The 20,939-nt window shown below is 45.5% G+C and overlaps 2 protein-coding genes and 1 non-coding gene across 3 annotated transcripts; 2 read left to right on the top strand and 1 right to left on the bottom strand.

The window, feature by feature from the left end:
• The first annotated feature begins 7,426 nt into the window (after positions 1-7,426).
• On the top strand, positions 7,427-12,038 carry LOC119030814 (endosialin-like). Its single transcript, XM_037118697.1, has 2 exons — positions 7,427-8,425; positions 10,092-12,038. Exons 1-2 carry the CDS (start codon positions 7,978-7,980, stop codon positions 11,828-11,830), a joined length of 2,187 nt encoding a protein of 728 aa, XP_036974592.1. The 5' UTR covers positions 7,427-7,977; the 3' UTR covers positions 11,831-12,038.
• A 367-nt stretch (positions 12,039-12,405) lies between these two features.
• Positions 12,406-12,487, bottom strand: trnas-gcu. Its single transcript has one exon. It is a non-coding gene; the product is annotated as a tRNA-Ser (tRNA).
• Positions 12,488-12,687: 200 nt separating this feature from the next.
• dpp3 (dipeptidyl-peptidase 3) lies at positions 12,688-20,916 on the top strand. Its single transcript, XM_037118698.1, has 19 exons — positions 12,688-12,841; positions 14,219-14,377; positions 14,539-14,683; positions 14,812-14,901; positions 15,071-15,208; positions 15,573-15,647; positions 15,862-15,952; positions 16,168-16,298; positions 16,705-16,835; positions 16,956-17,014; positions 17,340-17,534; positions 17,624-17,736; positions 17,839-17,931; positions 18,084-18,146; positions 18,236-18,360; positions 18,926-19,046; positions 19,374-19,553; positions 19,818-19,980; positions 20,080-20,916. The coding sequence occupies exons 2-19, from the start codon at positions 14,253-14,255 to the stop codon at positions 20,220-20,222; spliced, it is 2,181 nt and encodes a 726-aa protein (XP_036974593.1). The 5' UTR covers positions 12,688-12,841; positions 14,219-14,252; the 3' UTR covers positions 20,223-20,916.
• The last annotated feature ends 23 nt before the right edge of the window (positions 20,917-20,939 follow it).

Here is a 20,939-nt window from a genome sequence, read left to right as displayed (position 1 = left end):
ATAAAAAGACTATTTTTATACAAAGTGAGAGTGTGTGTGTGTGTGTGTGTGTGTGTGTGTGTGTGTGTGTGTGTGTGTGTGTGTGTGTGTGCGCGCATGAGAAAATAACCATTCTAGCACTTCAGACATTTCCTGCATGGTTGAAAATATTTCCTACTGTATTGAAACGCAACACCAGTACAAGTGAGAGAGCTCTGTGTGTGTGTGTGTGTGTGTGTGTGTGTGTGTGTGTGTGTGTGTGTGTGTGTGTGTGTCACAGAAAAACAGATGATCTGTGAAAGTGAATGAGTGAAGAGGGAAGGCGGCCGAGGAGACAGACACATGTGCAGACAGACAACACAGACACAGAAGCCAACAAACACACAAAAACAACCGAAGTGCAGAGGGACAGTTACGTAAAGTCGCTTTGTTCAGACGATGAGAGTCTGAGTGGTGAGAAAAGGAAGTCAGAAGCCAGAAGCAACAAGAGAAGAAGAAGAAGAAGAAGAAGAAGAAGAGTAAATGAAATGTGGAGGGGGAGGATCGGCGGGGAAACGTTAGTGCGTCCCCGAGGAAAACCAGAATGTGGAGTAGTGGAGCTGACAGAGGAGGTTCAGGGTCGGTGGAAACACTGAAGCTTCAGGACTGAGAGGTGAAAGGTCGCGGCAGACTGTTAAGATTTATGAGCCGGGACAGATGAGCTAATTATAGACATCTTTTCTCTGCAACACAACACCAGGGAACAAAAGTAGATTCACATTAACGAACGTCTGGTCTCCATATTTGTACATGTGGCTCGTTTTTAAACTCTGGTCTTGATAAAAAATGAAAGAAACTGGATTGTTGTGGGATTCACTCTCTTTTCTTTTCTTTCTTTCTCGCTGAGAATTCCACTGAGTAGGCTGTTAGCTTAGCTTAGCATGAAGAATAGAGACAGGGGCCTCTCACAAACTGTGGGTGCCCAAAGTGCACAAAGTGCCAATTTCTACATAATGTTGCTTTAGTCTCCAGGGTTACTGGATCTTGCCATCATATTAATACGCACACACACAACGTGTATATTTTGTTATGTCAAAAGCAAAAGCAAAAGTGTCTAACCTGACAACTATGTGTATACAACACCTCCAACATGGCAGGTTAGACCCACAATGCACTGCGACAACAACAGGTTAGCGAGCTGCAGAGGAGCTCCAGGCTAATCCAGGCTAGCAGTTTACTTCTTTTTTCTTGTCTTATCGAGCTACTGACTGTATCTGTTGAACTTGTTGTGTTGAACTTGTTGTGTCTACGGACCGGAGTGTGCTGAGTGTGTAACAGCCTCCTCTGGTCGCACACTCGGGTTTATGTTCTGTTCAGCATTCTGTCAAATGTTGGAAGAGAGATTAAAGAGATGAAGGAGGGGGTGTTTTCACATCGCTCTATATTCGAGGATCGACGGCTGATTTGTCATCGTGCTTCGCTCTCATGCGTCTCCACTCAGTCATACTTGGGGTCGTTCCAGTACGACACAGTTTTCAGCTGCGGGCCGCTGAGAGTTCGGGGATTTGGATCGAGCCTGACGGCAGCTTTTGCAAGAATAAAACTGTTTTACCTCCCTGATGTTTCTCCCTGCGAATTACATTTGAGTCTAACGACCTGCAATTTTGGCGACCACCTTCCGAGAGCACCGGGCGACCTCGGCCTCGCGGTGGGGAAATATGAAATGAAGACAGCAGCATCAGGCTGTTATACAACTTCCCTGCACAAAGCTGGTCTGCAGAAGATTTCAGCATTGTGGTCAGAGGATGATTTACATCCTGTTACTGACGCTGAGTCAGGTAGTTTTACTGTTTCTCTGCTGTTTTCTTTTTCAGGTTGGGTTTTTTTTTTTCCTGCGAGGCACGAGGCCGGTCACACGAGGGATGTGGGCTAAAAAAAAAAAAAAAAAGTAAAGTTTGAACTTGAGGAGGAGGAAACGGTGCAGCGAGAAGGCAGACGGGTGGTGGGTCTGAATCTGGGTCTTTGTCTCGCGTCCCTTTGTTGTGGAGTCCATTGTTAATGCATTTACTGCTGCACACACACACACGTCTGGAGAAATATGACTGCATCATGGAAGACACTACAAAGAACTGTAAGATGTGTGTGTGTGTGTGTGTGTGTGTGTGTGTCGATGGAAAAGCTGAGCCTATCATCTGGTAAAGGAATAATCTGTCGTCTCTCGGCGCTCTCCCTCCATCTCTCTCTTCTCTTTCTTGCCTCTCAGCAGTTTTTTTTTTTTCGAACACTTTTTTCGTCCTCAGTTTGTCTGAAGTTTGTTTGTTCGTGTGTGATTCTTCATGCAAAACTCCAGACGATGGTTCGTGTGTGTCATCCGAGCTTTGGCTGGTCATGCATCATCCTTTTTTCTTCTTCTTCTTAAAAAATGTGTTTTTGGATGGAGGGAGCTCTGTCACTGCAGTTTCCACCAGCAGCCATGTTTGTCTGAAAAACTTGCCATATGACTTCTGACACGTTCAGTAGCAGCTGTTCACACGGCACTTTAAAGGGACACTGCGTCATTTTGGAGAAGAAATTCACACTCGGTCTTTTAGTATTTACAATATTAATGAGGTAATTATACAAACTTTATATCAGAGAATAAACAAGCTGCTCTCAGAGGACAATGAGGTCTCCAGGACACTGTTTAAAGGTAGAAAAGGTGGCAGGGTCCGCCACATGTAAACACAGTGAAACAGTATAAACTGTGTCGTCCTTTAGGGTCAGTTTGTTTGTTCAGTCATGGAAACAAAGCAAGTTTGTTTATTTCGTTTGTTTGGACATAAATCAGACGTCTCCTCTCGTCTGATTACAGCTTCTCTCTCAAGTGCACCTTTAAAGAATTTTCTACTAAATGAGAGCAACTTGCAACTTGTTTTTCAGCCAAGTTAAGAAGATAAAACTACAAATTAGATTTTCCAGGCGCTCACCCCCGTCCTGGTGGCTTCCAGCTCACAATCTGAAAATCTTGTTCCACTGGAGCTAATCAGCGGCGAACAGTAGGAGGCTGTGTTTGCACTGGGCTGCTCCCAGGTGTGAACATGAGTGAAACTGAGCATGAAAGAATGAGAACACGGCTGAAAAGTGAGCTCAGTAAACTACGCCGAGGTTAAGAAAAGGTTAACAAAGGTCACCTGGTCTGAAGAAAACTGTCGCGACAACTAGCTTGCGGCTATTTTCCAAACTCTTTAGGCTGACGGCTCGAGTACCAGTCGACTGAACTATTCCCTCTGGGCACAACCATATGATAGTGACCCGAGTGTGCTCAGATATTTGTGGTGAGGCTCTGTTGACAGTCCGGGTGTGGAAGGAGAGCATTCGTGTCTGCTGGTGGAGATGAGACACATGGACCTCGTAGAAGAAGTGGATAAAAGTATCGTCTTTTTCCTCCACTCCACAGAAATCACCAGAAATGCCTGCACTCCATTATTTAACCACAAGGCCGCAGCTAATTGCTTCAGCGTGTGTGTGTGTGTGTGTGTGTGTGTGTGTGTGTGTGTGTGTGTGTGTGGGACATAGGACACCAGCGGTCGGGAAAAATGAACGACTGACGTGTCCTCCTGCTGTATTTGATACGGTGCGAGCGCTTCAATCGCTCTGAATGACCCGAGACAAGCAGGAAATAACAGCGCAGCGTCTCTGACATCAGTGATGTCGTGGCCAGTTGCAGCTTTAATTTAGAAACAAAGTCAACAAAACATTTTAATTATAAAAAGCAGAGGCAGAGAAGCGTGTGACACTAGTAAAATGTGTTAGTTTCCAGACTGCCGGTCCTGCACAGACACGTGATTCAGGTTTGAGTTCACATACTGTAGATTAATAAATGTATTTTCAATAACAATAATAAAGATAAGTTAAGTCCCTCAGTGATTCATCTCAACAAATTTGCTCACTGTCTGCACGTCCAGTGACTCAGACTTGAGTATCTACATGTTCTGCTGCTTTATACTTTCACTTCACCACGTTTTGTACTAACATGTTCACATTTTACTCACTACATTTATTTGTTCACATTCTTGAACTTCTTCATTACTTTACTGAAGAAGATTTCACGTGAGAGACTTTCATTCAGTTCGACCCACTGGCACTAATATTTTCACTTATTATCTCTGCTTTTAGTAAATAATGACTTTTGAGTACTTTTTACAGTGACGTCCTCAGCTGTGATCCAACATTAGAGCTACATCACATCTTTAGCCCCTGGCTAAGTGCTAACTGAGGGGTAACTGAGCCCCTTTTCTCACAGATTGTTTCCCAGGTTTAAGCTCAGCTCAGCACTATTTGATTCACACTGCCCAATAATTAGCTGTGAGTTAACGGTCTGTTGTCACGAGTCCTCTGCTTCAGTCGGGGTTTGGGATGAGCCAGTGTGAAAGCTTCCTTAGCCACGAGCTAACAGTTCTCTTAACCAGGGAACAAGCATTTAAAACAACTACATAACGAGTGAGTACTTCAGTCTATTTTAGACCACATGTATGTTGAGCTGAGTGCTGATGTTTCCCAGGCTGTGAGGCTCCTGAACTCACCTCAACAGAAAGCACATTTGTGTTTAGTGCTAGCAAATGTTAGCATGCTAACACACAAAACAAAGATGATGGTGAACATGGTAAATATTTCCCTGCTGAGCCTGTTAATGACTGTCAGTGAAACCATGTTAGCATGCTAATGTTTGTATTTAGATGTGAGCGTTTAGCTAAAAGCAATGCTGTGTCTTAGTAGGCTAGCACCTGACAGAGATGCTAGCATGGCTATAGACTCTGTTTTCTTGAGACGTTTCATTCTCGTCTTCGTTCTAACACCCCATGCTGTCAGAATATTTAGTGTTAGACGTATTTAGGTACAACATTCGTTGTTTTCATGCTAAGGCTGTGAGCCCTGCTGGAAAAACCAACATAATCTAGCACCAAAACACAACATATGCTGGTCTATGCTGGTTTTTCCAGCAGGGAGCTGCGATGGATTTGGAGCAAGACGGTCAAAGCAGTAGTATGTACTTTGAAAGGACAGCTGCAGTACATTATAAAAGTAAAAAAGAGAAAGTAAGTGAGTGGGAACGCACCCCGACTCTTTCCAGTGTCTCACTTCAGAGGATTTACATCGAGTCAAGCGAAGCAGCGATGCGCAGCGCCTGGATTGTACAACATTTCTGTCACTTTGCGTTCAGGAGAAGACGTCTGTTACGATCCGGTTCTTCTCTGGCAGAACCGAGCTCCATTATTCATCATTAAAGTCAGGGCACATATTCTCTGAGTGAGGGGAAACGTGTGCTTTTAATCCGGATACCAAAGCTTTGGTGGCCACAGAAGAACATCACATCCAGAAAAAGTCTGCTCTGCAAATATGCGGTCGCAGTGAAATGGATAGAGGCTCTGGTGCTGGAGGGTTCTGTTCAGCTTGCATGGAAGCTGGGAGCTGAGAATGAATCAGAGCCAGTCATGATATGTGGCAAGTGGCTAGGAGTCAAGGAGGTAGATGGCAGGCTGTGACCTAGGAGGCAGGGAGACAGAAATCAAGACGTCTGTATGTTCCATTAGAGGTCTTCGGGTTGGGAGATAGAGCAGCTTTGAGGTACTGTAAGTACATTAATGTGAAAGAGGGGAATTGGGAGTGCAGGACTATGGAAAGGAGAACTTCTGTCTGTTCTATCAATTACATTTGTGGTATGCGTCTCTGGGGGGCGTGGCCGTCTGTGCAGGGGGAGGAGTCTAACAGGCCGGAATGATAGAATAAACAGAGCGAGAGTGGGAGTTCTGGGGTAGGGGATGGTGTTCTGGGAAAGAGATTGCTGACTTTGGAGGCCAGATAATTAGACTTAAAGAGAAGAAGGGGGAAAGGCAAGTAGCAAGGAGAAGATAAGCAGAGAGAGGAGAGAGAGAGGATGTAAGCAAGAGAGGAGGGGGGATGAAAGAATAATAAGGAAAAGGGAGAGAGAGGAGGATGGGGGTAGTCCAAGAAAAAGAAACTCAGAAGAAGACAGGAGGAGGAGAAAGGGGGTGGGGGAACAAGACCAAAAGGCTCTTTAGGTTCTCCAGGATCCTGAGGTTTTATGTTTGTCCTCCCTCTGCTTCTGACGCGTGTTACATAACTGGAAACGACAGCTGAATAGTTATACTGTATATATTCTGTCTGCCAAAACCAACAGGGCTCAGAGCCAGCCGACTCATCTGCCATACGTACAGAGAACATATGCACCATCGCACACTGAAGCGTCCAGCAACTGATGCAGCGAGACTTTTCCATCCCATCATCCCGTGCAGAGGAGCCACAGCTGCCGAGACGTCGCTGTCACTTTTAATTTTGCGTTAAACAGCCGTTCCGCCGAAATCTGCAGCGTGCGATAACGACGTCAAGCTGCCAAAGAGTGTGTTGTTGTGGCAAGTCACACTTTCCACTGAGGAAACGTGATGAATGTTTATACGGACGGTTATTGTTTGCAGGAGCACTTTCCCACTTTTGTGTTTAGATTGTTAATAATTCAGCTTGTGTGTGTGTGAGTGTGTGTGGCAGACCTTGATTTACATGCTTTGCCCATTTGTTTGTCCTTTAAAATGTCCAACATCTCAGAATCACAGCTACTGGCTTCAGTTACAAGTGGGGGAAAAAGAAAAATGATCCTTATTTTTCTTTGGAAAAATCCAAAGCTCGCCTCGCTCATGGCGGACGGATCATGTGACGGCGGCGGAGGTACCCCGAGTCTACACCCCGGCTCCCCTTCAGCTACCGAGAGGTCAGGCTGATGCACATCTGGCATTTCCTGTTTCCTCTCCTCCATATGCCCCCGAGTGGTCGCCACATACACACTGAGGAGCACTTACGCCTCGACATCTGTGCCCACGTGAAGTTATTGTACAAGAGAGTAAGAATGAACTCCTGCACGACCAGGTCAGCAGGTACTACTGCTCCAAACTGAAATGCTTTCAATGTAGCTAGTGTGGCAGAAACAATGAGAGCAAAGAGCGGGATCAGGACAGATGATGAAGAGACAAAAATAACGAGAGGCTGAGAGAAATCAGGAGACATTTTCAAGGTGGAAGAGAAAAAAGAGGAGGAGGAGGAGGAGGAGGAGGAGGAGGAGGAGGAGGAGATCTCTGCATCTCACAGAGCTGACAAACACTTTCCACTCCTGTGGATGCTGTGCAGCGCTTGAAGGATGTGTGTGTGCATGAGTGTGTGTGCATGAGTGTGTGTGTGTGTGTGCGTCTGAAGCCATAGGCGAGATGGGGGGACAGAACGGTGCCGTATGGTTTTCATAACTCTCTGAGGGTTTCTCGGCTCTGCAGCCCTCCCCGGCCCGTCAGTCCCTCCAGCCTTCCCTTATACACTCACACACTTCACCAGCCCCCTCTTCCAAAAACACACAATTCTTTTTCCTCTACGTAGCCTCCCCCCCCCCCCCATTCCACCCTCCCCCATCTCTCTCCCTCTTTCTGAGGTTCAGTCAGAAAGCCAACTTTGCAGAGGCGAGCGAGCCCCAGCAGGATCAGATACAGGAGAGCGGTTCTGTCACTGAAACTCATCAGACTCATTTATGGACTCTATTGGACTCTTCTGGACTTAGCTGAACCCTGGACTCTACCGGTGCTCCTCTGGACTTTAATTTGGACTGTGCTGGACTCAACTAGGGGATTCCACTGGACTGTGTTGGTTTCTGCTGGTTTCACATAGGATCTGTTGAAATTCAACAGTCTGCATATGAATGGAGTTTGACTAATTCTGCACTGCAGGGCTGTTTGAGTTCTTGAGCAGCTCGCGGTAAATCTAATGTGAGTTCTGGATTCATCTGCTTCAGATTTCTCCAAATAAAAGGCTCTATATAATTAGACATCATAATTTATTTAAATCCACTAACAGGACAGAAAACAGCAACAAGTCTGGCAAGCTGCAAGTGTTTTGTTTGAGAGGCGAGTTCTTCCCTTCATCGGGTTATTTATTCCGACAGTAAGGTTCTGGTACTCATTTGAATGTTGGCCTAGTTTTGACCTCATGTCTTGGTGGAGGATGAAAAAGAGCGCCAGCAGCAGCAGCAGCAGCAGCAGCAGCTGCAGCAGCATGAGTCTCCTGTGTGTCCTGTGGCTGCTGATGGTCTGTCTGGCTCCTGAGAGCGGCGGCCAGAGGCTGAAGGAGGCGGAGGGGGAGCAGCCAGCAGCCAGAGCTCAGCTGGCCGAGAGAGACGCTCTCTGCCACCAGGATGGATGCTACAGCGTCTTCCTCCAGAAGAGATCCTTCAGGGAGGCTGGGCGGAGCTGCAGGGAGCGAGGTGGGACCCTGGCAACCATGCATACCCACGAGGCAGCGGGTGTGGTCCACGAGCTCCTGTCGGCTATCGAGGCGCAGGGTGCCAGGTCCAGGCTTCGCCTCTGGATCGGGCTGCACAGACCTCCACGCCAGTGCTCATCCACCAGACCCCTCAGAGGATTCGTCTGGGTCACAGGCAAAGTCTCCCTTCATTGTTCCACATATTGACATCATCACCACATCAGACACTTGATTTGATTTTAAGAAGTGAGTCAGACCAAATTGCCCCAATTTAGGGAAACAAGGTACATAACTGCAATTATTCTTACAGTTAAACATCCAGGCGTCCCTCCGCCAGTCTGCTGTTAAAGATCACTGACTGTGATCTAATGGAAAAAGTCTGAGTCACTGTGACTTCAGCTAAATCTGTTTAAAGATCCATTTGTCAGTTAATTACCTACTTGACTAAATTGGTTCTGGCAGCGTTTGTAGCCTAACACACACACAACTAAACTGGGATTAAGGCCGATTTAACTTTATGGATTAATTAAACATCTGACACAACAGTAGACTTTCATTAACAACCAGTGTTACTACATTCACAAACACATTGCATAAAATATAAGTACATGTCGTATCAGGTACTGTATTGAACTTGTGAATCACAGAGAGATGAATGTGTTGGACTGCTGTGTGGCCCTCAGCCTCGCCTCTCTGCACCGCCTGGATGGTTATTACATTAACTTCTTTTGTTTCGCAGAGACGGAGCTGGCGCGACGGGGGGAAGTTCAGTCCCCCCTCTTGACCTCACAGCCACCCCTCAACCTGATTTAGCCATTACACAAACGTCGCCTGCTAAAAACCAGATGGGCTTTTTATCACTCGGAGTGTCTGCCACGGTTTTCAGTTAAAAAAAGACTTTACGTTGTCGAGAGTTACGTGCTGCTTTTGTTCCATCGGCCATGATTTAAAGAGTTGGCTTACCATGATTATAAAATAAACATGTTTTCTCACTTATCCCTCGTGGTATTTAGCAGTTTGGGTTTTATTGAGCTAAAGTTTGATTTAGAGTTTTCTTCCCTTTCATTCTCAAAACTTAAAACGAATACGAAGTAGAATAGAATCAGTGTGTCTTTCGGGAAAATAACGTCCTGGTTTCAAGAATAGTTAGTTCATCATTCAACTAACGACTGTGTCACAAAACTCCAGTTTTAGTTCCCTATGAGACACAAAAAAACTAAAAACTATACAAACTTTTAATGAAAAGAAGCTGCTCTGTAGTCTGGTGGTACGGCAGTGAATCTGTATGACTTATTGTATTCATAGGTACAATAATGATGCCTACAGATATATGTAACTTTATTTAAAGAAAACCAATTACCTATAAATTACCAAGTAGAGTAGACAAATAATTTAAAGTTTTTAAAACTTTTCAGCTCATATAACTTTAACAAGTCAGCTTTTAAACGTGGCAGTAGGAGGTGAACATAGAAGGGTAACTGACTCATATCTTACCACTGGAAAACTATTGCCACAAAAATATGAGAAAAGATGAATTCAGTGTTTTTAAAGCCCGTGTGTGCAGAACCAGAACATGTCTGACTTTGGTGACTCCTAGTGGTCGCGTTGAGAAAGACACCAGGAGAAGATAACAGCATAGACTGACTGCAGAGACTCTCTCCATCAGCTCATTTGAACAAATATATAAATTCACATAAAGAAATCAGCACATCTTTAATCGTGATCGTGTCACAACAATATGAAAATTAATCACTAGAAGAGGAATTGCATGTAGTTAAGAAATAACAGAATCAAACTGAATTTCTTCTTCGCTGACTTGCTCCTTGTCTTTGAACCAACAGGAGACCAGGATGGACAGTTCACCAACTGGCTCCGTGAAGACGCCCCCGGCACCTGTGCAGCGCCGCGCTGCGTGGCCATGACCGTCCACACCTCTGAGAGTGGGCGGGAGAGCAGCGACAACTTCAAGTGGCTGGACGGATCCTGCGCTCTCCCGCTGGACGGATTCGTCTGCCAGTACAACTACAAAGGCATGTGTCCGCCGCTGGAGGCCGAGGGAAGCGGCCCGGCTGTCTACACCACCCCGTTCCACCTGGTCAGCACCCTGCTGACTCACGTGCCCTACGGGTCTGTAGCTTCTGTACCCTGCCCTGCAGACAGCTCGGATCCAGATGGTCCAGCTGAGCAGACGGTGCTGTGCATGGAGAGAGATGACGAGACGGTGGGCTGGTCCAGGGACGCCCCGCTCTGCTCGTCTGGTGCCACTCCAAAGAACCAGGACTGGTGTAGCGGGGACCACGGATGTGAGCAGTTCTGTCAGAATGCAGACACAGACTACTACTGTTACTGCTCTGAGGGCTTTATGATAGATGAGGACGGCTACAGCTGCAAACCCGACCCCCTGAGCGAAACTGACTCCCCTGAACTGTCCTCTGACTCCGCCGGTCCCACCGACCAGCCCCACATGAAGGAGGTCTGTGTGGAGATGGGGTGCGAGTACGACTGTGTGGAGACGTCACGGGGGATCCGCTGCACATGCCCCCCGGGGTACCAAATGGGTCCAGATGGCCGCAGATGTTCTGACGTAGACGAGTGTCAACAGCAACCTTGTCCCCAACAGTGCGTCAACATCCCGGGCACCTTCCACTGCACCTGCTTCCCCGGGTACCAGCAGGATGACGAGGGCGAGTGTGTGGACGTGGACGAGTGCCACGACGAGGGCACTTGTGAAGGCACTTGTGAGAACACAGTGGGGTCCTACACATGTCTGTGTAACCCCGGGTACCAGCTGGGCTCTGAGGGGGAGTGTGTGGATGTAGACGAGTGTGTGGGGGAGTCGCCCTGCCAGCAGCAGTGTCTCAACTACATGGGAGGATACCAGTGTTACTGCGACAATGGCTACGACCTGCAGTCAGATGGACTCACCTGCCAGCCGTCAGCTGACGACGAAGAATACTCCACTCTGACCCCCGACCCCAGCGACTCCGCTCACATACCAGACTTGAACCCTCGCCATGATATCCCCTGGTCCTCCTCTTTCACCCCGGACCCAAACTTTGAAGCTGAGACTAACTTTGACGTGGACTGGCTGACAGAAGCCCCTGACTTGCTCTCACCTGACATGGCTCACGGGTCGGATAACCACCTGAACCAGTGGGATGCCCTCTCACCGAGGCGATACCAGACAGCCCCATCCCCGACGCAAAGAGACAGCACAGGTAACGAAATTGATAACGAAGCTGAAGCTAAGACGGGAGGTAGAGGAGCCAGTGATGGGGTGGGAGCTGAGAATGGAAAGGGGTCAGCCGCTGGGACGAGGGAGGGATTTGAGGCGGACAGTCCAGAGGATGTCAGCGGCACAGCAGAGGGATCAGCTGACGGCAAACGGAAGCATGACAAGAGCTGGCTGCTGGTGGCCCTGCTGGTGCCTCTGTGTGTGTTCCTCGTAGTGATGCTGGCTCTGGGGATCGTCTACTGCACCAGCTGTGCTGTGGACAAGAGCCTCAGCTTCTCAGACTGCTATCGCTGGATACTCCCCACGACGCCTCCTGAGAGGAGGGACGGCAAAACCCAAGCATGAACGCTAAACCAAACAAACACGTACGCACGCACACGTGCACTGAACGCCCAGATGTTTGTTAAACATTTTTTCTTATCATTTGGATTTAGTACAGCTGACTGGCTCTCCCCCATTCATCGAGGAAAAAGTAATACCTTCTGTTGCACACCCTTGTAAATAATTCACTTTCTCATCATGTTTTTAGAATTCAATAAAACCAATAAACTGATGAAACACTGTGTGGTTTGTACGCCTTATATAGCTTAAGAGAAAATAATGTCAAACCGAACCGGTGGAAAGAATGTGTGGTTGTGGTTTCATGGTTCCATCCATATGTGTGAAAGAAAATTAAAGACTCTGGTGAATTTCTGAAGCCAAATTTTCAGAATAATGAGAGGAGGGGGAGGTTTGGTGTGGGGGAGGGGTCCAGGAGGAGGAGACAGCTGGGTGGGTAAAAATCTGCCTGAGCTCAGCGTGGTGTGTCACCTCGTCACATGTTCCAGCAGCGTGGCCCTCCTGCAGCGAGCTATTAACAATGAACAGAGTGTACCGGAGCCAAATAACATGGAAATGTCTCCGGTTGTGGAAAAGGGTATCGACGAGGATGGGATTCGAACCCACGCGTGCAGAGCACAATGGATTAGCAGTCCATCGCCTTAACCACTCGGCCACCTCGTCGCGTGAAATGCATGTCACAAAATATAGGTAATTATTAATCGTCTATAATTATGGATACGTCATTCTACCATTAATTAGTATCATGAATCCTTTGTGTGTGTTGTTACGGTCTGCTGGTCCCGTTTGAGACGTTCAGAGGTCGTGGGTTTATCTCTTGTTAGTCAGGACATTAGGACGTGAAATGCACCGAAAAGTCCGGCGCAGCCACTTTGTGATTGGTTAGCGTTTCTATCCGGCACGGATTTCTGAGCTCTGATTGGTCGAGGGGCGGGTTTAACGTTGAATGAACACAGGAAGTGTTCACCAGCGTGAGACTGCAGTTTGACGTTCGCCGGAGCTATTGCAGAAAATAAGGTAACAAGCTGTTGAGTTTGTTTCGGCTTTTACGCCTCTCGAAATGTACTAAATATTGTCCTATCATGCACAGAGGTTTGCATCCGTAATATGTGTGACTTAATGTTTATCTTACAGAAGTTGTGGCAGCGTGTGTGAATGCTCTTAGCATGCTCGCTAGGAGCTAACGTTAGTTAGCTGTTTGAAGCAGCCAGAAGACGAAACGTTTTTTACAGTATTTAGTTACTTACACGCAGTTTTTGTGTTGTTCTGCTGTTAGTATGCTGCTCAGCTTACATCGACATGTTGCTATCAACTTACAGGCGCTTACAAATGTTCCAGATATTTTTTTTTAATTAAAAGTGAAACAGAAAACTGTCTTCTGTTAACTGTTTCCTCTTGAATCTGTGCCATGGTCAGTGATGTTTGTTCAAGGTTCAGGGACGAGCATCTGGTACCTTTTACTGTAGGTGTACCTGTTATAGATAAGAATTTAGTGGGGTTTTTTTTTTTTACAAGAAGGAAGAGCACAAAATGGTCAGATCATCATATTTTAACAGGCACAGTCAAATTTAAAGCAGTGCAGATGAAGAGGTAAAATACTGTAAGAAGACAACATCACATCAGAAGAAATACAAAATGGATTAAGAAAAGTAAACAGATGAAAAGATCATTTATAGAATATGGAAATAAAAGCTGTACTAGATGTTGATGATGTGTGAGACAAGCTGTGATGCTTTTTATTAGTTTTATATCCTACTAAATTATATCTTTGATGTTTGGGGTTGTTAGTTGAAAGATGAAATAATTGTAGAAATTGTCTACAGATCAGTTGACAGATGATGAGTTAATGGCAGCCCTTTTCAATGAATACCCCATTGGTATAATCTTAAAATTACAGTTTTACTTGGTAAAAATCAGCCTCTGTTTTCCAGTATATGTGCAACATAAAAACAACAACACTCACTCAGTAGAACGTACTTGAAGACAGTTTAAGCAAAGTAAAATAAGAATAGAAAGGCTAAAAATATATCAAAGTTATGTTGACTTTCAAGAATGCTTTTATTATTAGAGTGCCAGTTCAGTGGTTTACCTGCTATAAATGAGTATTTGTGTGTTTGTACAAGCTCACATGCTGATTAACCTGCGGAAAGCTTAGACAGGTGTGCAAATACCTCCCAGAACTCACGGTAAAATGCTGTTAGTTCCAACTTAATCTTTTTATCCCACACTCTACCAATTTCACTGCAACCTCTGTTCTTTCATGTGCATCTCCTCATTTTCCACATTTTCTTTCTCGTCACATTCTCTCTTCCTTTTCTGACCTTCATCTGTTTCCCCTTTTCTAATTATTTTATCCATCCCCCCTTTCTCCTCCTCTCTCCTACTTGTGATCAGTTCCTTATCGTCAGTATTAAACCTCAGAGTAAAGATGGTGGACTCCCAGTACTACCTCCCAAATGACATTGGTGTCTCTGCGCTCGACTGTGGCGAGGCCTTCCGTTTGCTTTCACCTCAGGAGAAGATGTACGCCCACTACCTGTCACGCGCCGCTTGGTATGTTGCTGATCTCAGGATGTCGCACATTCAGTTCAAGTGGTGTTGAAGGAAGGAACTTACTGCTGTGAAAAGACACTTCCTCCGTGTTTTAAAGACTAAAAAAGGTTGAACATGTTGAACTGAAACCCTGCTGACCAAATAACCACATGCTGTTTTAGGTATGGTGGTCTGGCAGTGCTGCTGCAGACTTCCCCGGAGTCGGCAAACATCTTTGTGTTGCTGCAGAAGATTTTCAGGAAGCAGACGCCTGCACAGCTGGAACAGGTCGCTACAGCCGCTGGACTCAGCGCTGAGGAGTACCAGGTGTGCAGTGTTTGTGTCTCTGGCTTGTTTTGGTGTTGTCTTGACACTTTATAACCACAAATATGTAGAGAGATTAGTAATGTAAGACACCGTGTGAAACTGTATTTTTCTTTTTGTGTGATGTTTAGGCCTTCTTGGTGTATGCAGCTGGTCTGTATGCCAACATGGGAAACTACAAGTCCTTCGGAGACACCAAGTTCATCCCAAATCTGCCGAAGGTAAGAAGGCTTCTAGTGTCAGTGTCACTTAACACAAATGTGAAAATTCTAATGTACTAGTGTAACTAAAGAAACTAGCAAGATAATGTATTATATATGATCTGTGATGCTCCGTTGCTGCTGCTGCGGCCTGTTATAAGCCGTCTACATTCGTGGTATGTCTGTCCAGGACAAGCTGGAAGCTCTGGTGAAGGCCAGCCAGGCCTTCCAGGAGCAGCCTGCCGAGATGGAGGCTCTGTGGGACAGCTGCTCGTGTCCTCTCTACTCCCTGGAAGACAAACAGAAACAGCTGGGACTGGGTGACAAGGTGGGATCTTATATAATTTAGAAAACAGTAATAATGTGATTTGACATTTCTGCATCATAGGTGCTTGTTTTTGGGATTGAGCTGGAAAGTTTTATTTTTTCTGGTCGGTGTCTGTTTCTGATCCTGAATCTCACTGGAGGTGCTCTTCCTGTCCTCTTCCCCTTTTGTCATTATTGAGATGTTACATTTGCACGAAAAATGTTCAAAGAAAGAAACTCAAATATTTCTCTGGTTCGTGTCAGCAGGAGGCCACTGAACCCCGAACTTCCAGAGGTCACTGCAGGTGATCCAGAACTGTGAAACCTGTGACCCCAGTGAGAAAATGCATGGCTCATGAAGTTTTTCTGCTTTTTCTTGTCTTCAGGGAATTACCACCTACTTCTCAGGAAACTGCTGCCTGGAGGATGCTGAGCTGGCTCAGAAGTTCCTTGACTCAAAGGTAAACTGAACTCACACTAAAATGGATGTTATCACTTCACTGATCTTTACTGAGTCTCTTGTAATAATCTTCCTTGACTCCATTCTGACACCTCGTTCTCTCCCTTGTTGCACTTGATTTTTCTTCTTCCTCTCACTCCCCCTCCCACAAGTTTTGATGTTTCATGGCCGTTCTTTCTGATTCTTGGCTGTGCACTTCGTGTTGTTTTCTCCAGAAACTGTCTGCTTACAACACCCGCCTGTTCAAGAGGGATAATGGAGGTAAAGCCTGCTACGAGGTGCGCTTGGCTTCAGCTGTGCAGAAAGGTCAGAACTACAGTTTTACACAAGAACCGTGATACGATGTGAAACCATATTGCTCTCGTGACACATTTGGCATGAAGAATCTAGAATGCATCTGAACTCAAAAACATTAAGATTTATCAGCACACGAAACAAATGGATGTACAGAGATTTGTTTGTGTAACTAATGTTGTTATTGATGCTACACAGCAATGAAACATACATTTACTGTTTGACAGACTGCGCAGTGGAGGGGGAATGTGAGTCCTGCTGCGGCAGCTTCAGCTTTGAAGACAAAGAGTTCACTGTGAAGAGGGGAGACTACGCTTCTCTCATGGAGAAAGTCAGCTGCTCTCTCAAACAAGCAGAGGTGAGTGCGAGGGATGCGGAGCGGGATACTGTCAGCGTTTAGCTTGTATTCTATTAGCTGCTTGGAACCTCTGCAGGAACAGAACCACCAAAAATCGTCAAAGTAAAAGAAAGCAGAGGATCAAAAGGCACTCAAAATATAAAACTTTAACTAACAAGGAGGGAAATATGGGAACCTATACAGCAAAAACGTACAGAAAACACATGAAGTCTTATGTGTGTCCTCATTGGAAGCAGAATACTTTGTCACAATTGCATCTTAAAGTGAATGTAAAGAGTATTTAAAAGAGGAAGGTGAGATAGAAGCCGTGTCATAAGGTCAGTAATCTCAAAACAATTGTCCTGTAACACTTCCTCTTTTTTTTTTTTTTTCTTAATTCTTGCTCTGTTTCCAAATACTTACTCAGGCGTACGCTGCCAATGACAACCAGAGGAAGATGCTGGAGGAGTACAGGCGCAGCTTCACTTTCGGCTCCATCGACGCTCATAAAGAAGGCTCGCGCTACTGGATCAAAGACAAAGGACCAATTGTTGAGAGGTGAGTTCACTGGACCAGAGTGATATATAAAATTTACACACCTGCATAATTCCAAACATTCTTGAATACTTCTCTCTTGTAATAATCTCTTAAACCCGTCTCTCTGCTCTTTACTTTCAGTTATATAGGTTTCATAGAGAGCTACAGGGACCCATTTGGATCCAGAGGAGAGTTTGAAGGTAACAACCTCGGTGATCAACAACAGCCGTATTGACGTGTTTATTGGCCTGCGTGCTGTGATGCTGTGTTCCTCCGCAGGCTTTATTGCTGTGGTGCACACCTGAAGACTTGTAAGGGAGAAAATTAACAGAGTGAATGAGCTTCTTAAAACAGTTGCTTAAGCAGATACAGCAGCAGCTTTTAACTCCAGTGGGTCATTTTGAATCAGGGGTTTAATTCTGGCAGTGATTACTTTGAGTTTAGGAAAAGGATGGCTCATTGAAACGTTCATGTCTTCTCCTCAGAATTGGTTGAAACATTTTGTCTATAAATTGTGCCCTCCAGGTTTCGTCGCGGTTGTGAACAAGGCCATGAGTGAGCGTTTTGCCAAACTGGTCGGCTCTGCGGAGGTCTTGCTCCCCGAGCTGCCGTGGCCCCGGGAGTTTGAGAAGGACACTTTCCTTAAACCGGACTTCACCTCGCTGGATGTCCTCACCTTCGCTGGGAGTGGAATACCAGCCGGCATCAACATCCCAAACTGTATGTACACTGAATCATGGACGATGTTTAAACCACACTTCATATCAAAACCCACAGTTCACATGAGTGTAAAATGTTTCTGTGTGTAGACGACGACATCAGACAGTCGGAGGGCTTTAAAAACGTGTCGCTAGGCAACGTGCTAGCTGTAGCCTACGCTACGCAGAAAGAAAAGCTCACCTTCCTGAAGGAGGAGGACAAGGTAACACATGCAGCTTCATGACTCTTTCAAACCAGCGTTTATCTCTCTCACACACTTTGATAATCATACATTCCCCTGTGTGTTTGTGTGTTCTTGCGGTAGGATTTGTTTATCAAGTGGAAGGGGCCTTCCTTTGAGGTGCAGGTCGGACTCCATGAGCTGCTGGGACACGGAAGTGGGAAACTGTTTGTCCAGGTCAGTCACACACACTCTCGTTTCAGCAGAGAGTTGAACTACATCATTTATAGTCACATGAAAACAATTACCTGTGTAGTAATTTAAGTGAAGAATCATCAGTAAGGAGATAAACCTGATCTGGATTCATTTGGTTTCATCTCCTGCAACAGGACGACAAGGGCAAGTTCAACTTTGACCAGAGCAAGGTGATCAATCCAGAGACCGGAGAGCCAGTGAGTTTGTTAGATTCTACACCTGATTTTAACTCTGTAAAAAAGTCTGTAAAAGAGACTAAAGGTGTGTGTGTGTCTTTGTCTTTCAGGTGTCCAGTTGGTATCGAGGCAGCGAGACATGGGACAGTAAATTCTCCACGATCGCCTCCTCATATGAAGAATGCCGCGCCGAGTGTGTCGGACTCTACCTGTGTCTCAAAAACCAAGTGCTCAGGTGCGCCATGTGTTTCCTGTAACCTGAACTCACCAAGTGTCTCTGTCAGTTTAACATAGAGGTGGATTTTTTAGTGGCAGCTAATTCTGCTCGACAGTTTGAAGTTGGGGTGGTAACTGACTTCTGAGGGGCTCAGAAATACAGAACATGCTGCAGAGTGGACGCTGATATGAGCTGCTCCTCTTCCATCACTCTCAGTTACAGGATGAGGACAAAGAGCTGAGCGTTGTTCTTATTCTGGACATCATGAAGCTATTTTTGTTTCAGCTTTTGTAAACAGACAGCTGCCTGTGCTGGTGCCCAAAAACTTAATTAATAAAAACTAGAAAAATGTTATTTTCCAATCATAGAGTTTTGTATCAGCTGGCAGCTGTCTGTTTACAGGTAGATTTAGGAGGCCTAGTTAGTCTATTTTTGTATAACCAGTTTAATCTGAGCAAATCAGTGAGGAGTGTTGTGTAAGAAGAGGGACACTAACAGTGACATTATCCCCACATGATCTGAACTGTAGAGCTTCATGATGACCATGTTAACCCCATCACCTTTGTTTTCGTGTGTGTTTAAGTATTTTTGGCCATGACGGCCAGGATGCAGAGGATGTGGTGTACATCAACTGGCTCAGCATGGTCAGAGCCGGACTGTTGGGCCTGGAGTTCTACACACCTGAGAGCAAGAGCTGGAGACAGGTACTCTCTCCGACTTTTTTTCTTTTTCCACCACATGCCGTCTCTCACTCTTAACTTTACAATTCAACCTGGTTCTCCATATGAATAATGATCCTCTCATTTATATGGAGCTTTAGAGATACGTAGTGTTGGGCGAGGAGTGTTTACGAGACGAGTCAACATACAGACCATTAATCTTGTGTCTCTTACAGCCCGACTGGCTCGGCTTCATGTGTCTGTGTTGTTTTATAATATAGCTTATATTAAGTCTGTCTGTGTTTATATGAGTGTCAGGAGATGTATACAGTGTATGACACACTTATGTATGTGTGTGTGTGTGTGTCTCAGGCTCACATGCAGGCTCGTTTCGTGATCCTGCGTGTTCTGCTGGAGGCCGGGGAGGGCCTGGTGGGCCTGGAGGAGGTGACGGGACAGGACGGCAAGCCCGACGCCCGAATCACACTGGACAGAAGTAAAATCCACACTGTGGGCAAGAACGCCATCCACAGGTTCCTGTGTAAACTGCAGGTGCGTCCTAAAATACTAAGCTACACAGAGAATATATACTGCAGTTATAGTTTTAAAAATATACTTGTGGACGAGGCCTGAGTTTCCGCTGTATCACCCAGTGACCTGTCGACTGTCTGTCCCTTCATATTGACATGGCAAAAGGAATTATGACTCCATGGTGGCTGTTAGACTTTGTCTATAAATGAATACACAGTTTCTGAAAAGGGGAATTGTAAAAAGCTCTACAGACAACACTGTTAACCTGATTACACCATTTCGTAGGTCCTCAAGTCAACAGCAGATGTTGAAGGAGGCCGGGCTCTCTACGACGGATACTCCACCGTCAGTGACAGCGGCGCTCATAACTTCCTGCGTCTACGCGAGACGGTACTGCTGAGGAAGGAAGCTCGTAAGATGTTTGTCCAGGCCAACACCAGAGTCAGCGGTGAGTACCTGCACCTAACCCTGCTGTTGGGACTCCTTATGTTTAGTGCAGAGGCAGTTGTAGACTCCTGTGCTTGTTTATTTTATGTCTGATTTCCAGGAGACAACGTCGAGCTGGTGGAATACGAAGGCAGTGCAGCAGGTTTGATCCAATCCTTCACCGAGCGCTTCCAAGACGAGGCAGAGCAGCTGGAGGCCGACCTGCTGGAGATGAACAGAAGAGACGCCCCCTGCTGGTGCTGATGGACGGCTCATCTGCACCAGACGCTTCAGTAATACATTCAACTGCAAAACGATCCAAAATCCTTTTAGAAAGCACTTCTGAACAGAGTAAATTAAAGTTTCATACTTCAGATAAAGCCATAAGACAAGAACAGATCTGCCAAAGACACCAGCCACGGTCCAATATCAGGTCGACCATTGATTACTGGATCAAATACAAAACAATGAGCTAATGATTAATGTCGCACACATTTTTCTAATGAAAAGCACTGAGAACTATTCATTAAACCAACATCTGTCAATGAGAATGGTTAAAAAAAATGACTAAAAGTTACTGTAGTTCATTTTTTAATCAGGACAAAATGGAAAAAAACAGAAATCTTTGCAAAGTGCTCATGATGACATTCTGTCGGTGCTTTGAATGATGTTCATGAATCAGTTTTTACAGTCAACTTTTAAACTCAAAATTTCTCCTTCTTTTTCCAGTAAGCTGAATGTTTTGGTGTTAACGATGATTTGACAGGTCAGAGCTGTTAACGAGCTGCCAGACAGCTGAATGTTGACTGAGAGGCATAAAAACACTTGTATCTGCCCAGTTTGGTGTAAAGAAGTTTGGATTGCTTGAGTGAAAATGTTCTGTGTCTCGACGGCCTACAAAAGACGATGTACGCAAGAAATATGTTTAATCTGCACAAATAAAATTTGTTTGATAAGATCTCAGCTGTATTTTTTTCCCCC

The sequence above is a fragment of the Acanthopagrus latus genome, chromosome 13, assembly GCF_904848185.1.
Source record: "Acanthopagrus latus isolate v.2019 chromosome 13, fAcaLat1.1, whole genome shotgun sequence".
Lineage (NCBI taxonomy): Eukaryota > Metazoa > Chordata > Actinopteri > Spariformes > Sparidae > Acanthopagrus > Acanthopagrus latus.
This window is presented reverse-complemented; position numbering and strand designations above follow the sequence as displayed.